This window comes from Strix uralensis, chromosome 2 (genome assembly GCF_047716275.1).
Source record: "Strix uralensis isolate ZFMK-TIS-50842 chromosome 2, bStrUra1, whole genome shotgun sequence".
In the NCBI taxonomy this organism is placed as follows: Eukaryota; Metazoa; Chordata; class Aves; order Strigiformes; family Strigidae; genus Strix; species Strix uralensis.
In genome coordinates this window covers 68042806-68058329 of record NC_133973.1, presented here as the reverse complement: position 1 = coordinate 68058329, position 15524 = coordinate 68042806, and the positions used below count along the sequence as shown (strand labels likewise).

At 41.1% G+C, this 15524-nt stretch overlaps 2 protein-coding genes across 5 annotated transcripts in view; one reads left to right on the top strand and one right to left on the bottom strand.

Annotated features, from left to right (window-relative positions):
- Positions 1–2030: 2030 nt before the first annotated feature.
- Positions 2031–14805, bottom strand: C2H2orf49 (chromosome 2 C2orf49 homolog). 2 transcript variants are annotated; one of them, XM_074859118.1, is made up of 4 exons: positions 14594–14805; positions 12620–12786; positions 6535–6907; positions 2031–3596 (listed from the first exon to the last, which is right to left on the bottom strand). In XM_074859118.1, exons 1-4 carry the CDS (start codon positions 14729–14731, stop codon positions 3540–3542), a joined length of 735 nt encoding a protein of 244 aa, XP_074715219.1. In that variant the 5' UTR covers positions 14732–14805; the 3' UTR covers positions 2031–3539. The 2 variants fall into 2 exon arrangements, with proteins under 2 accessions (XP_074715219.1, XP_074715220.1); XM_074859119.1 differs by lacking the exon at positions 14594–14805 and adding an exon at positions 14037–14546.
- Positions 14806–14992: 187 nt separating this feature from the next.
- TGFBRAP1 (transforming growth factor beta receptor associated protein 1) overlaps positions 14993–15524 on the top strand; it is a 41404-nt gene continuing 40872 nt past the window's right edge. Inside the window, exon 1 of one of the 3 annotated variants that reach the window (XM_074859112.1) lies at positions 14993–15076. The gene's annotated coding sequence lies outside the window, so the exon portion shown is untranslated. The other 2 variants (XM_074859117.1, XM_074859115.1) reach the window with 2 other exon arrangements.

Sequence of the window (15524 nt, the reverse complement as noted above, 5' to 3'; positions counted from 1 at the left end):
AAACTGGACTGTGTGAAAATACCCAATTGACTGCAGCTGACAAAAATGCATTCATAGGCTCTAAACTCAAAACCAAAATATTGTTCTTCTCAGCAAGCAAGGAGGTCAAGACAACTCAGAAGACATTTATCTTTGCAAAAGTCAGAAGTTTAACTTCCATACTAGGGCACACTTTAATTTTGTTCCATATTGCAATACGTAATACCCTTAGCTCTAGAACAATTTCTGCTACATGTTTGCTGCAAAGGCAACTGTCAGCAACGGCATGCTGGCAGGATAATAAAATCAAGAGGAAACAATCCAGAGGAAGGTAACTCTCTTACCAAAGCAAACTTCAAGAAATATGGCTATGTTATGCAATGTATGATCCTGGTAAACCTTCCAGGTGGAATTCAGTTGTGCCCAGCAGAAGGAGAACAGTAATATGTCACACTTTCAACAGGAATCTTCCGATGCGGAAAGAAGAATTAGGAATATACTTATTTTGTGTGTAACTGGATAGGGAAAGTTTGCTCCTAGTTCCTGCCACCACTCTTGAATTTGTTTCTTTTTATACCAAGTGTAAAGTGCTCACAGGTCATTCCTCTCATTAATTCAACAAGCCAAACAGATGCATCAGATCAGATTTGGTTTACTGTACACCATTTGAAGAACATGGCTGGCTGACATTTTTGAAGTGCACACCGTGCCAATCTCATGTCACTGAATGACTAAATTCTAGCCTTTGGTGACTTCATTCTATGATGAAGGCTGTAGTAAAGAATAGCCATAAAAATCCCTCTTATATCCACACATCCCAAAGAAAGGCAAGCACCTCACTTACTCTCTCCTCTGGGGTCTGGCAATCCCCCAGCACACTGCAGCTCTGCTCGAGTACTTTGGTGAGAGAAGGATTACCATTAGATAAGCGGGTAGTGGAAGGTAGTAAGAGCAGGATGGCTTGCACCTTGCCCCCCACACGCTACAACAGGTGGCAAAATGGTCCCAGCTTTGGGGAAAAGCAGGTGAAACATGACAAGTCTGGAAAGCATCCCGGCTTGAAAACAAGACTGTTACCATGTAGTAGCAGCATCGTGCTATTATTCCAGTACAGTTCTGCATATCACTCCTTAACACATACCAATGCACACGTGCTCCTAGCAACTGGAACTACAACAAAATATAGCCTCGACTCTAAACCACTGCCAAGAAGCCACCCACAAAACAACTCCTACCAGACTGTTACACTAGTGCAAGGACCAGCACTTCACATGACACTAACCGCTACTAAAACTCTAAAGTAGCTATTGAGCTTTTTACCCTGTAAGCTTTTTCTTAAGTTCTAATCACAGAATCACAGAATCATCTAGGTTGGAAAAGACCCTGAAGATCATCCAGTCCAACCGTTAACCTAACACTGACAGTTCCCAACTACACCATACCCCTCAGCGCTATGTCAACCCACCTCTTGAACACCTCCAGGGATGGGGACTCCACCACCTCCCTGGGCAGCCCATTCCAACGTCTGACTACCCGTTCTGTAAAGAAATGCTTCCTAATATCCAGTCTAAACCTTCCCTGGCACAACTTGAGGCCATTACCTCTTGTCCTATCACTTATTACTTGGTTAAAGAGACTCATCCCCAGCTCTCTGCAACCTCCTTTCAGGTAGTTGTAGAGGGCGATGAGGTCTCCCCTCAGCCTCCTCTTCTCCAGACTAAACACCCCCAGTTCCCTCAGCCGCTCCTCGTACGACATGTGCTCCAGACCCTTCACCAGCTTCGTTGCCCTTCTCTGGACACGCTCGAGTCATTCAATGTCCTTTTTGTAGTGAGGGGCCCAAAACTGAACACAGTAATCGAGGTGCGGCCTCACCAGTGCCGAGTACAGGGGTAAGATCACTTCCCTGTCCCTGCTGGCCACGCTATTTCTGATACAAGCCAGGATGCCATTGGCCTTCTTGGCCACCTGGGCAATCACTTGGAGTCCACTGAAATATAACCGTATAAAGTGAACAAGTTTAACTGCATCACAAAAACAAGTCAGCACTATTTTGTTTGCTTTTAATTAACTTTATTTAAATAGGATAAGGCTACTTAAAAGACAACTCTTTACATACAAAATGTACATTACATTAAAGTTTGCTGTACTCAAGTACAAAAACTGCACAAGTGTTTAGTAAAAGGGAAACAGCACACTATTTCAAAACACACATTCTTACCATTTTACAGCATTTGAGAAGTGCCTTTTATGTCATAACAGTGAATGGAGAATTTCTGTCAGTAATGAATTAAGCTACAGTTTTTAGTTTCAGTATTAACCAATGTTAAAAATGTAAACAAGCTTTCAGATCACTACTGACAGCTTCTTTTAGTGAGTTAACTAAGAGGATTCAGAAGTTGATTCTTTTTTTGTTTATTAAGTCTGAGACCATAATTATTGTTTACCATCCATATCTAAAATGGATCTAAATCGGCTTCACCCTGAGCCACTGAGATTTCATAAAAATGTTTCCATCAACTTAAGTGGATTTCTGCCTTATAAGGCACTACCAATATTCCCGATGAAACATCAAGTTTCACAGAAAAACAATATTCATCTTAAATTATCAATGGAAGGGAAAACAAGTTGGTTTCTTTTTTTTTTTTTTAGAGTGCAACTACATACGCTAATGCTCTCAAGGTACTTCTTTGTCTTCCTGCCCCTGTCCCTCTCCAACTGTTACCTCAGAAAGCACTGGCCTGCATTCCACAGGTTTTCCCCATATTCTATAAACATAACTGTAACCAGGAAAACAAGTAAATTTGCTACATCAGCACATTTTTACACTTATGCATGTATAAAATATGCCTATGTATCTAAGAGAACATGGCACTAATCCATTCACTACTTCCTCTCAAAGATTCATATCAAACAGTCTAATGGCATACTTCCATCTGTGCATTTCTTATTTCATACGTCAGTAAGAGAAACTTCAATTTGAAGTAATGCTGTTAAAATAGTTCATCTCTTATCACCACCTAACTTGCACTGTAAATTCTACACTCCTGTGCAACAAAAAGGAAAAGATTTTGTCTCAGACTATTTTATCAGCAGAATGGTCAGTTTTCTCATCTAGATTAATTATCTTTTTAAAGCCAAGAAGTCTCTTGGGATCACTCTGAATCGCAATAGCTATTTTAACTATTTAACCAGAAGTGGAACACAACTGATTCTTACTGAAACAAAAAAAAAATATATTTATATGTGTGAATCATAGTGACATGCAGGAGATGAACTATAATAATCTTGAAAACTAAGAGTGAGGTGTTTAGTATATTGTAATATTACCACCTTTTAAAGAAGTAATGAACTATCTGGTGTACATGAATAGACACTCTTAAGGTGACTGATGATAATGACTCCAGCTTTACAACAGGGAACTTTTAAACTTGTTAAAACTTCACAGCAATCTGAATCCCTGTAAGGTTTAAAAAGAATTGTACTTAAACTGTTTAAATATGACTTATCTGTTTGAAAATACGGAAGTAACATTTATGTTTCAAGCACCATTAGCTATTTCATGGCCATGTAACATGCTGGATTTTCTTCTTTGCTTCCGTAGGCTTTAGGTCATTCTGGAATAGAAGAAAATATATAAGTATTCCTAGATATGCTGTGCAAGTAGAAGTTAGTAATTAACCTGCCATATTCAAATCCAGTACTGACTATTGCTGTATTCAGCTATATGCTACTACAACAGCTTTCTATTGCCATCTTGTGGAGAAAGTTAAATATCACAGAACTTCTCTAAAGAGAAAAATAAAGCCACTGAATTTAACTACCTGCAAATCATACATGTCTTTTGGTTTTTCTTAATCCTACAATTAGTTATGCAAAAATATCTCCAATTAGGCAGCTCATAAACGGGTACATATTGGATTTTCAAACCATACTTCTAAAGTTATTTCAGACAGCCTTCTTAAAATACATGTTGAAACTGGATTGCATAAGAAAAAAAACCATACAACTAGGAAAACAATTTTCTTTTGTCAAATAGTAAAAACATTAGAAAAAGAGAAGGAAAAGTTGGTCTTCCTTTGTAATGACCTGTATAAAAAAGCAAAACAATTGCCAATGTCTCAGATGAACTCATTTTTCAAGTCCCACCCCAAGAAACCAGAAAAAAATCAAGCAATCCCAAAGTAAAACAATGGCAGATTCAAGTGTTGAAATAATTACCTTTCACCATCTAAAATAAGAAAAAAAATCTGAGAAATTAGAGCTTTCATAGTTCACACAAGCAGAGTAAAGACAGGTATATGAGTTTTCTAGAACATTTTGCAACACAGTGGTTTGGGGAGCACAATCTATAGATCTCTCCTTAAGAGTTTCGGTGTTAGTTTATTTACAGCAATCCTGTGGATTGCAACTGCTGGAAGGTTTAAGGGAATTAGATCCAAAGATCAGAGGGATAGTTCTGTGTTATTCAGCATAAGAACTTCAGTTTTTCTTGAAAGTCAAAGAAGAGTCACTTGCTTGAAAAGGCAATTGTCATTACTGTCATTATACTAAAAATATATCAGGCTTTATACTCTACAGCCATCTGCCAAGTATACTGGTTCTTCCTGGCTGCACCACTTATTATTCAATACCACAATCTTTAATTTCAGACAGTAAAGTAACATCCATACAACACACTTGCCTAACTTCAAACGTGTCTGACCAACATTAACCAAGGCATGACTGAATTTACCAGTCTTAACTTGAACAACATAAACTGTGGCTAAGGTAGAAAGTCAAGTGTCAGAGGTCATAACTTCTGAGTGTCAGTTATACAGTGTCACTTAAAAGTGTTTATCACTGTGTCTACAAAACATTTAAATTAAAGAAGCTCTGAGGTGTATACCACAGAAGTTTCAAAAGCTCTGCAGGTTCACATCTGACCAATACTTTGAAGAGTTCTAAATACTGAAATAAGTTGGTAATACAGGCAGTAGGAAACACACCTCGCCAGCATAAATTTGATTCAGGCCCTCAGCCGTGATTCCTGTAAAAGTTGCTAAAGCTGTCTTTCAGAACAGCCATGTGCTTAGGTGCTCGTGTTTAACAGACGTCTGGTGGAACCTACCAATCCACACAGCAAGGATATTACCTGTATTCTTGCACAAAAGGATTTTTAAAAAAGAGATTAATACAAAGCATTTCATGAGGCAATATTGAAAAAGCAGAAGTTAGGTCTGGTGTCCTGGGAAAATTTTAATCAATGTAATTGCACACTGCATATCTAAAGTTACCCCTGCAGTTCAACTGAGAACAGGTATTTCTATTCCTTTGAAGCCCAGACTTATTCCAGATATTCCCGTATTCCAGTGGAAATGTGAAAATTCCTTCATTTGTATCATGAAGGAATATGACAGAAATGTAAGACTTACCCCTACCTCATGGCATGTTTTAAAGAGGAGATGGCCCATTGCTCCTTGATCACTGACAAGCCCTTGAAGACTAATCAAACCTTTGCAAAAATAACCACTTTTCTACCTTTCTCCCCAACTGGCAGCTACAATCAGCACTATTTCCTACACTTTCAAAGATATGCCCTGCTGAATTCATATATCCTGCCTTAGCAATTCTCTCAGCACTTCAGCTCATCAGTCTCATTCTGCCCTGATCTGTAATGTAGTTCTCTTCTCTACAGAAAATTTGTTTGCAGCTGAATCGAACTTGCAGATGGAAGGTAACTTATTTACCTTAGCAGCTCAGTCATCAGCCTTCTACTTGAGAACAGCACCCTTCTGTTCAAGATCTCAGCATGTCTTTCTCACCATCTTATAGAAGCCCAGGTTCCTGATTAAGATCACCATGGCTCAAAATGAGCACTCGACCTTTGGCCTCTCACTTCAACTATTATGGTTTGTTTTCATGGCTTCTCACTCAGACCCACAATCCAGGCAGCTGTCCAGATTTTCACATCCAGTTCCTTCCTCTAGCTTGCCAATTCCTATGTGAGATTTCAAACAGATGGCGTTCTTCCTCTAAGGATATATTCTACAGCTCTCAGCATCTCACTTCAGTTCCTGTAACATTTCTTCCTTCACTTTGACAAATGAAAGCTTGTCCTACTCAACCATTCAAGTGTGATCGTTACAAATGTTATCATTCTTTTTTTTTCTTCCCTACTACAAAAAACAGACCACTTGTCCTCCCTTTAAGGTTGTTCATGTTGTTCTGTAACACCTGTTCTTTCAGACCGACCGGTAGGATTCTTTTGTTTGTTTTATTTGACTGCTACCAGCACCACCTTAAGTATTACCTACTTGCTCATTTTAAAATTACATGCATGTTTTCTACAAAGATGCCTCTCACACAGAAGTTTCACATGGACAAGTACAAAGTACTCAATTTTTTTCCTTCTAATCTTTCCCAAACCAGCTACTCTTTCGCCTGTTTCTAAATAAAGACTCTGCTACTACTCCAGAATAAAATAATCCTGAAAACTCTTAAAGGGTCTACCTCCTGAAAGTTTCTATTAAAAAAAAAAAAAAAGCTGCAAAACAAGATACTGAACGTACATACCGGCAAATCAGATTCTTCTTTTGGAACAGCTCTCTTTAACTTCACAACGGTAGTTCCCGCTACTGGAGACAAAGGGTACACCTTCAGACTAGCCAACACACTGCTGTTAGTCTTTGAAATATTGTTCTGCTTAGCCTCATTACTCCTCACTCCCAACTTAGTGTCCTCTGATAAACTGGAGGCTGAAATGTATGTTGAGGCATTTGGAGGAACCGATAATCTTCTAACAGTGTTGGTGGTGCTTCCAGCTGGAGGAGGTTTTAGGCGATCAGCAGCTCCGTTCTCGGTCTTCTTCACCTTTATGCTTGTACTTGTTGAATTGCCATCAAATACAATTAATGGCCGTTTCCTTAAACCTTCCACCGTTGTAACACTGAAAGTACAAAATTGTAAAATTCTCAGAAACATAAGCTAGATGATCCAAAAATAGCATATCCAAGACATGAGTAGTGAAACTGAATTTAACCTTGCTTCAAGTAAAAATATATCCCAGAATACTAACCTTAAACCCTTAGCTGCTCCAAACTTAGCACAGAAATTGCTTCCAAACTATAAAGGGGGGAGGGGGCAGTGGATTGTGTGAGGAACAGTGTTTCTCAGCAAAGAGGGTTGTGTGAGGAACTTTCTAGGCAGACAATGACAGTTGTACGACCAAAGACCGTACGCTTATACCACTGTAGCTACCCCAGAGTAACTGAAGAGATAATAGTTGTTAAGAACCTCAAAAGGTGAATATTTGAGGAAGCGTGTGCCACCTTACCTACAAGAACAGCATCTAATATTCCAACGCTTCTAAATCTCCCTGTTTCTACTCTTATTCAAAATCATAATGTTAGAATAGTCTAAAAGACTATTAGACAAGGAATAAAAACATTAAGCAAAAAAAACACACCTGTTTTTGAAATAAGCTGTCTTTGAGCAGGAACCCTAAGCTGATTTAATGACTTTTTTTTAATAGTTTGTGCCTTTAAGCCTATGTGTAGTCAGAGCTGGCCAATTTATGATTCATGAAAAAGGAATACTATCAAACTAATATCAAAACAGTAGTATCATAAAACATCCTGACTGTCCAAAAATAAAGCACAAAGTTGTCATAGCTCACTCTACATGAATTTAGAGTTTTAAAAAAGCATTGCTCGAGAATGACAAAGTGTTTAGAAAGCGCAGATTTCGCAAACAGAAAACCCAAACACCTTAAGTTATTTAAGATTCTTGTTTAGAAACTTCAGTTTTTGGTATACACTTACTGTTTAATCATCTAACATTAAACAGAGGAATAAAAGTTGAACTATAGCGTTTTCAACAATGAAATATATTAATTAATTTATAATTAATAAATTTGACAATATTGTTAGGCTAGAACTATAATGTTAGGTCTCAACAGACTTCAAAATAAGCCTCAAGCAGAGACTCGATTCATTCAACTTGGAACGTCATCAGATTAGTAGCTGCTGATGAACCTCACATATTAAGAAATTACACATCACTCGCACAATTTACGTCAAGACTGGGGGTTTCTTAAAAAAAATTAAAGGAGTCAAAATTTAAGAGCTCACAGAGCAAGAGAAAGTTCAGCTCTTATTCATATTTGCTTCTACATCACTATCTGTTCACAACAACATATGTCACATAATCCTCCTCTTTTTCTATTCATCAGGTTCCCAGAACCAACAGAGACAGAGAGAAACCTTCAATTCATTTGGGACTTGTTTCTCAAGAGATCAGACGCAACTCTTTGGCTTATATCTACAGTAGATGCAGTTTCTAGGAGAGCTTCTACAAAATGAAATTAGCTTCCAAGACCAGGAGTGTTCAGCCAGGCATGTTGTTTCAGCTAAATACTACTGAAACAACAGTAGTATTTAACACATCCATTAAATTAAGGAGTATAAATTCACTGGCAAATCCTAAAAAGCTGACACAGACTTCAAAAATAAAACATGATACTTTTTGCTCACTTTGTCTTTGTCCAAGAATTTATTCAACACTCCTGACAAGCAACACATTCCCCAGCAGCCTTTTTTGGAAAGCTAGTTTAAAAACTACGTGAAAGAAAAGATTTTATACCTTTTTGCAGTCACCTTCCTTAACATAATAAGTTTGCTTTTCCTATGGAGGGTTTTTTTTTTAATTCAGCTTGGTAAAGACTGGCAAGTCAGGAACTAACTGCAATTCTAGGAGGATAGTTATCTATTCTAAACTAAATTTTAGAATTGTAGCACTTTGTACAAATGACCACATGCTACAATACAGATAACATTCCCAGAGAAACACTTTGTGACAGTTCCAAAAGAAATCTGGATGCTGTACTGTCAAGAACTGTCACATCTAATTTTTAGATACATGGCTGACAGAACACAGAGCCTTGGGCATGACATTCACTTTCTTTATATAAAGCACAGGCAGTGAAAAGTTTCAGACTAGGACTCACATTAGCCAGCACTCTTCTGAGAGAGGACACTGACACTAGCTAAGAGTTGAAAAGCACCATTTTGGGATTGTGTCCCCTCCTGCAGGACACTCCGTGAAACCTACATTTCAATGAGCATCTCCTACATCCTAGAGAAATGTTCTAGCCACCCTTTGGGCCGGGCTGGATGGAGGGCATGCTCTAATCCTGCTGTTTACTTTGTAGTACATGGTAAAGAATACAAGATTTACTAGAGGAAGCAAAAGCTTCTCTACATGAGCAATCTGAGTTTCAACTGTTTCACATGTTTACTTATGTAGTTGGGATGGCCTCTGAGCAACTCCCGATTATGAGGACCATTTAATGAAAAATGCTCCTCTTCTTGTCTAGCTTAGCCTGGTACTTAAGGTAGCACCCTAAAACCAGGGAGAATAGTAGGTTTTAGCTCCCACCCCCTGATTATCCCAAATATTTGCCTGTTACCAAAATGGGCCAAAAATTCACCTCTTCTGTGAAAGTCTGAAACTGGTCAGAAGTACCATGTTTTACACTGAACCCAATACTATCAGTGCATTAGCAGATCTCAGAGGATGTCAGAGCGGCCTCTCAGGTGACTAAGGAGAAATGATGAGCTCTACCAAGGCCACAGCTCTGAGCATGCACAGCCACAGTGCTCCTGGAGACTGAGAGTTTGCAGGTGAGTCTTCAAACTCAATGGCACTTCAGAAACTACATATACCTTTTGAGATTCATACTAGTCTCCTTCTTCCAGCAGGCAAGATTATCTCACAGAGCTACAAAATTAACTGTTCCTGACACAAATACTTTCTGAAATGTTTGAAGTTGGATAGACTGCATTTGTTTCTATTTGGTATGATTGTCTGCAAGCTCTAATGTTCACTAATAAGATGTATAAACCATCATCTGTGACACTTGTCATCTGACTGTGATATTTGATTGCATTACTGAGGTATAACAGGTTACTGCAGCTCAGCTGATATACAGCAAGTCTTTTAGGACATGCCATCAATCACAAGCAGTAAAACTAAACACGATATTCAACACTGACTTTAAAATTTCAATGTGTTTTTATCTCCTATCTGTAACTACTAGAGGCAGGCAAACACACACTGAGCTGTGCTGATCAAGTCTCCAAGGCTCATATTAATTCCAGCGCCTGTTGTAGAGCTGTGCTTTCCACAGAGGAACTCGTCAGAAAACTACTCTTGTTCATACAATCAATCGGTTTATCTGACTTCTAAACTGAACAGCACGCTTAGCTCCCATCTCTGACTTGCACATAACTTGGAGCCTCACAATACCTAAGAATTTTGGTTTGTTTTTAAAAACAAGAATGCCAAGTTCTACTTCCTCCTCTGCACAATGGCATCGTGCAAGTTCTGCTTAAGTGGTGTACATAACTGTGAAGAAAAGTGTAATATCTTAAAATCCAAAAGATGATTGAATTCCCTTCATTCTTTCCATCAATATACTAAAACTGAAGTTTTCTCTGTGCAACTTTCACTTACTGAGAAGTGCTGAAAGTCTATTTCTTCCATTTCTCTGAGGTTAGTAATACTAGCAGTAAAAGACTAACTTTTCTAGACAGTATTTTGCCAGCATTTTTTCAAGTATGAAAGATGTAATACAAGCAAAAACAGTAACTGCTGGAAAATCTTAAAACTGTCTAACAACAGAGCAAAAGGCTAAGCCTTTTGTTAAGTGCTCAGAGCAATGGGTAAAGAAAAGGAGACTGGCAGATTAAACATATCTCCTTTTACTTATTATTTTCCCAGCAAATACTACATAGGTTTAACCATTACTGAATTTTAGTATATCAAAATAAGAGCCTCTAAACTTATTCTACATATAAACTCTGGATGAAGCCATTCTCTCATTGAAAAATTAACATTGCCTCATTCTCTCAAAGACATCCAGTCTGCTATCTTTATTTCTTTGATAAAAAAATTCTTCTACACCTATTTCATCACACCAACAGTTTCTTATTATTCAAACACTAATCTCATGCTTTCGTCCTCAAGTTGCAAGTTGTAAACAGAGGTACTATAACCTTTTATGCACATGGAAAAAAACCAAAACTGATATAAGACAATTCAGTGTTCTAGCCCCTGCTAAAAATTTTAAAAATTAACAAAACAAAAAAAAAGAATAAATCACTTGACAGAATTTGTTTAGCTCTTTCCAGTTAGAAACCTCAGTAAAGCTAAAACAGACTCATGAAATCAAAAAGCTGTAATACTGCAAAACTATAACGAGAATTTCTATCTACCCTTCCTTAGGATTTACTGCTGAAGTTAAATCAGAATGCCACCCATGCACACCATACATCAAAGTCAAAATCTTGAGCAGGGGGAAGGTTGGGAGGAGAAGTGATTCAGTAAAATAAACTTCTGAGGAAGATTTTGCTTTCTGATCAAATACAAAGAGAAGGATTTTGAAAACACAGCAGAATGTTTCTTTCAGAAAGCAGCTGTTCGTTTTGAATTGGACAAACAAAGCTGCTGCAGCATACACCCCTGACTCTAGAGCGGACCAAGCCTGTCCAGGAAGCAAGCATAATTAAACACGCTTTTGGAACTTCTCTTAAACACTGTAAATATGATTATTATTTAACAATTATATGGTGAAACAAAAAATAATTAATTCTTCTTCTTTATAAAGTACCTTGAAATGTAACAATAACCTGGTGTCAATACAGGCTGGGGCATGAAGGGATTGAGAGCAGCCCTGCACAGAAGAACTTGGGGATACTGGTGGATGAAAAGGTGGACATGACCCAGCAATGTGCACTCACAGCCCAGAAAGCCGACCGTGTCCTGGGCTGCATCGAGAGAAGTGTGGACAGCAGGCTGAGGGAGGGGATTCTCCCCCTCTACTCTGCTCTCATGAGACCCCACCTGGAGTACTGTGTCCAGTTCTGGGGCCCCCAGCATAAGAAGGACATGGACCTGCTCAAGCAGGTCCAGAGGAGGGCCACAAACATGATCAGAGGGCTGGAGCACCTCCCTGTGAGGACAGGCTGAGAGAGTTGGGGTTACTGAGCCTAAAGAAGAGAAGGCTCTGGGGAGACCTTACAGTGGCTTTCCAGTACTTAAAGGGGGCCTACGGGAAAGATGGTGACAAACTTTTTAGCAGGGTCTGTTGTGACAGGACAAGGGGTAATGGTTTTAAAGTAAAAGAGGGCAGATTCAGACTAGATAGAAGGAGGATTTTTTTTTACAGTGAGGATGGTGAGACACTGGAACAGGATGCCCAGAGAGATGGTAGTTGTCCCATTCCTGGAAACATTCAAGGTCAGGCTGGACGGGGCCCTGAGCAACCTGGTCTAGTTGAAGATGTCCCTGCTCATTGCAGGGGGGTTGGACCTTGAAAGATCCTTCCAACCCAAACCATTCTATGATTCTATGGTAAGAAGCACTTTAAGCTAGATACCATTGATAACATTTGGATGACAAAAAAAGACTATCTTCCCCTTTTTCCTATTATTGCAGCAGTAGAATCTAACACTTCTGACACAGGAGACCTGATTCGGCATTCTCTTAAACTGTAACAACGTCCAAAAGCTGTATAAGTTTCATTAATCATGAAAACTAAGATTAAACTAAATTCATTGTCCTAAATTCTCCAAGTCTAGCCCAATAAAAGTTAAATTACCTTTTATTATCACTGTTCAATTCATTTTGCTGTCTTTTCTTTTCCATCATTTTCCCCCATCTACTTTTTGGTAAGTCACGCTGAGGCAGGGGAATGGCATGTTGAATATAGAGATCAGTGAGACCATCTTTGTCCATCTTTACATCCTTCTCAACCAGTATATTTTTCTGTGGGGAACAGAAAAAAAAAAGTTAGTATTATGACAAGTTCAAAGCACAAGCATCCTAGTGGCATAATTTCTTTTTTCAAAAGCCACTTTAAGGTAGCGTATTGGGCATAAATGCCAGGGTTTCAGAAGTGAGGTGGCTGCAGGGTGACCAGTGTGGAGAGGGCATGAACTGCCCTGAGCCAACGTCAGCCTGGCCTCCTGCCTTCCTACTGTCAACTTCCCTTGTTTTCTGTGTGGATTACACTCGGTCCCTCCCTTCAGTGAGGCAATGGGATATGCGGGATGTTTGGGTCAGTGCACACTGGTTTCTTTTTCCACTACCTGCAAGCGCATTTCTTCACAGATATCCTCAGGTGCCTCTTCCTACGCGTCCTTTTGTGTCTCCTGCCCCTGGTGTGTGCCGCTCTTTATTAAGTGCATTGGAGCACAGCTGCCGTAAGCTCCTCTGTTTGAAATGCTGGTGTGTGATGGGTTGTGTCAGACAGCTGGATCCAGCTGCAACCAGTACTGGGCATTTCATCACCTTTGCCCACACAAGTCAACCCTGCAGCCTCCCCCTATCCAAAACTCTGCATTTTTTCCAATAAAAATAGAAGCAAAAAAAGGGAAAAAGTTATGCTAGACATACTGTTGCTGATGACTGATGTTTTCATGCACTCTTAAACACACTTCCCTGAATCCAACTACTGTATCAGAGCTCTTCTTCACACCTTTAAAAAACAGGCAACTAGAACATAACGCAGTTCAAACTTACAGGTGCAGAGCCGTGCTTCCTTCCCCAGTTCTCAAAAAGTAAGTTGTAAAGGGAGATTTCTAGTAACTGTCAGTTACAACAGAAAACCAGTTTTCTTTCTGATCATGTGTAGGGTTGTGAAAACAAAATTTCTTGGTACCTCCTGCTGAATTTATTAAAAGAGAAAAAACCCCACTAACTTCCTACAAACTAGGTCACAGAAAGCAGGTCAAGTCCCTGCCACTACTGGTTTTGGCAACACTTCTTGACTTCTGATGTGGGCCTAAAACCCACATGTGGCATCTTTGTTCACATAAACTACATGGACAAAAGCATACAAAAATTCAGCGAGCTCATACACAAACCTAAAACTGTGATTACTATTGTTTCACACACCTAAAATTTTCAGGCAAGGCAGTAACAAGCATTACAAATCGCATCAAGTGAAGCTTCATATGGTCCAAAGTGTTTATAACTCACTTTCAAACTCACTTTTACGCATACTTACACATTACCTTGACTGATTATGTGGGATGCATTTCCTTAATTCACTGGGTATGGAGCTGGCAACTTTAACAGAGCAAAGATAGATTCCACTGATAACTTTTACTGCATGCAAACACATGTCTAACAGCCATGCTGATCTGGATAATTTACTCTTTAGCAGCTACAGTGTTCAAACGCAGCCCCTCTGCAAACACGGGGATATCTCTCACACTACAAGCCTCCTCTAAGCAAGCACCTAGCCGACAGAGTACCGACTTGGGTTTTGTTTGTTGTTTCCTGAACGCTTCTTGCACACCCGTTAAGGGCGGTACAAGGACTGGAAGCCGCAGGGGGTCTGGGAGAAAACTTCCAGTGCAGGTGATGGGGGGTAGGAGCTTCCCTGCAGAGTAAAGCTGAGAAACAAACAGGGCAGGTCTAACGCGGAGGGGGAACGAGACAACAAGCAAGGCCGCAGGTCCGGGAGGCCTCCCTTGCCGCCGGGCGGGACAGGCGCTGCACCCCCCCGCCCCGCTTGAGGTGCCGCCGCCGCGGGGCCGGGCCGCTCCCCAGCGGCGGCCGGGCGCACCTGCTCCAGGGTGAGCAGCAGGAACTCCTCCGAGAGCAGCTCCGGGTGCAGCAGCAGCTCCGACTCTGGGCGGCCCGACCACCGCTCCTCCTTACGGCAGCCGCCACCGCTCACCCTGCCCCTTCCCTGCGCCGCCATCTTCTTCCCCCGGCGACCCCTTTCCGGCCTCCCACAATGCCGCGCGGGAGCGGGACTCGCGCGGAAAGCGACGCGCGGGAAGTGACGGCGGGGCGTGCGCCTTCCCGGGGTGTCCGTTGGTAAATGCGTGTGAGGGAGGGGCCGGTGGGCCGGGCCCGGTTGCCTGCGCGGGAGGGCCGGGCCGGGCCGTTGGCGGCAGTTAGACACGGGGAGGGGGGGCTGGGAGCGGGCTTCAGAGCAGCCACCCGCGCCAGGGCCCGCTTTCGGGGGACGTGGTGCAGCGGGAGGCGGTGTGTGACTCGCGGGCAGCTCGGCCGGCGGGTCGGGAGGAGTTTGGCATTGCCGGTGAGGGAAATTCATCCCCCGAGTGACGGTGCGGGACGGGGAGGAGGAGTCTGTTCCGTTGCAGTGCTGCCGGTACAGCGCGTTGCCGCTGCTGGGCGCGGGAGCTCGGCTACTGAAGTAAACGGGGCCTAAATCTCGCCCGCCAGAGCGGTAACTGCCAAAGTAACGCTTCTTGTTCTGCGCTAACAGGAGTTGCTTTGTAATTCCAAAGTCAAATAGCCGCCTGCTGCTTCGGGGTGGTAATCCGCTTGCATGTTTAAAAGCAGACAAGTATTACAACTGATTGCATTAGCAAATTAACCACGTTGTCGTTACAACGTGAAAGTGCAACGTAATTTGAAGTACTTGATGCGTTTTGCAGAATTACGAAGCACAGGTAACGAGTAACAACAAAAATACACGCACGTGGAACAAGTCGCATATACATGACTCTGTGTGGAACACTGCT

Excerpts from the sequence above, each read along its gene's own strand:
- C2H2orf49 (XM_074859118.1), bottom strand. The coding sequence starts at position 14,731 with ATGGCGGCGCAGGGAAGGGGCAGGGTGAGCGGTGGCGGCTGCCGTAAG. Across the intron at positions 12,787-14,593 it reads TGCTGCTCACCCTGGAGCAG|AAAAATATACTGGTTGAGAA; the intron begins GTGCGCCCGGCC and ends TGTTCCCCACAG. Across the intron at positions 3,597-6,534 it reads AAGAAGAATCTGATTTGCCG|AATGACCTAAAGCCTACGGA; the intron begins GTATGTACGTTC and ends CTTCTATTCCAG.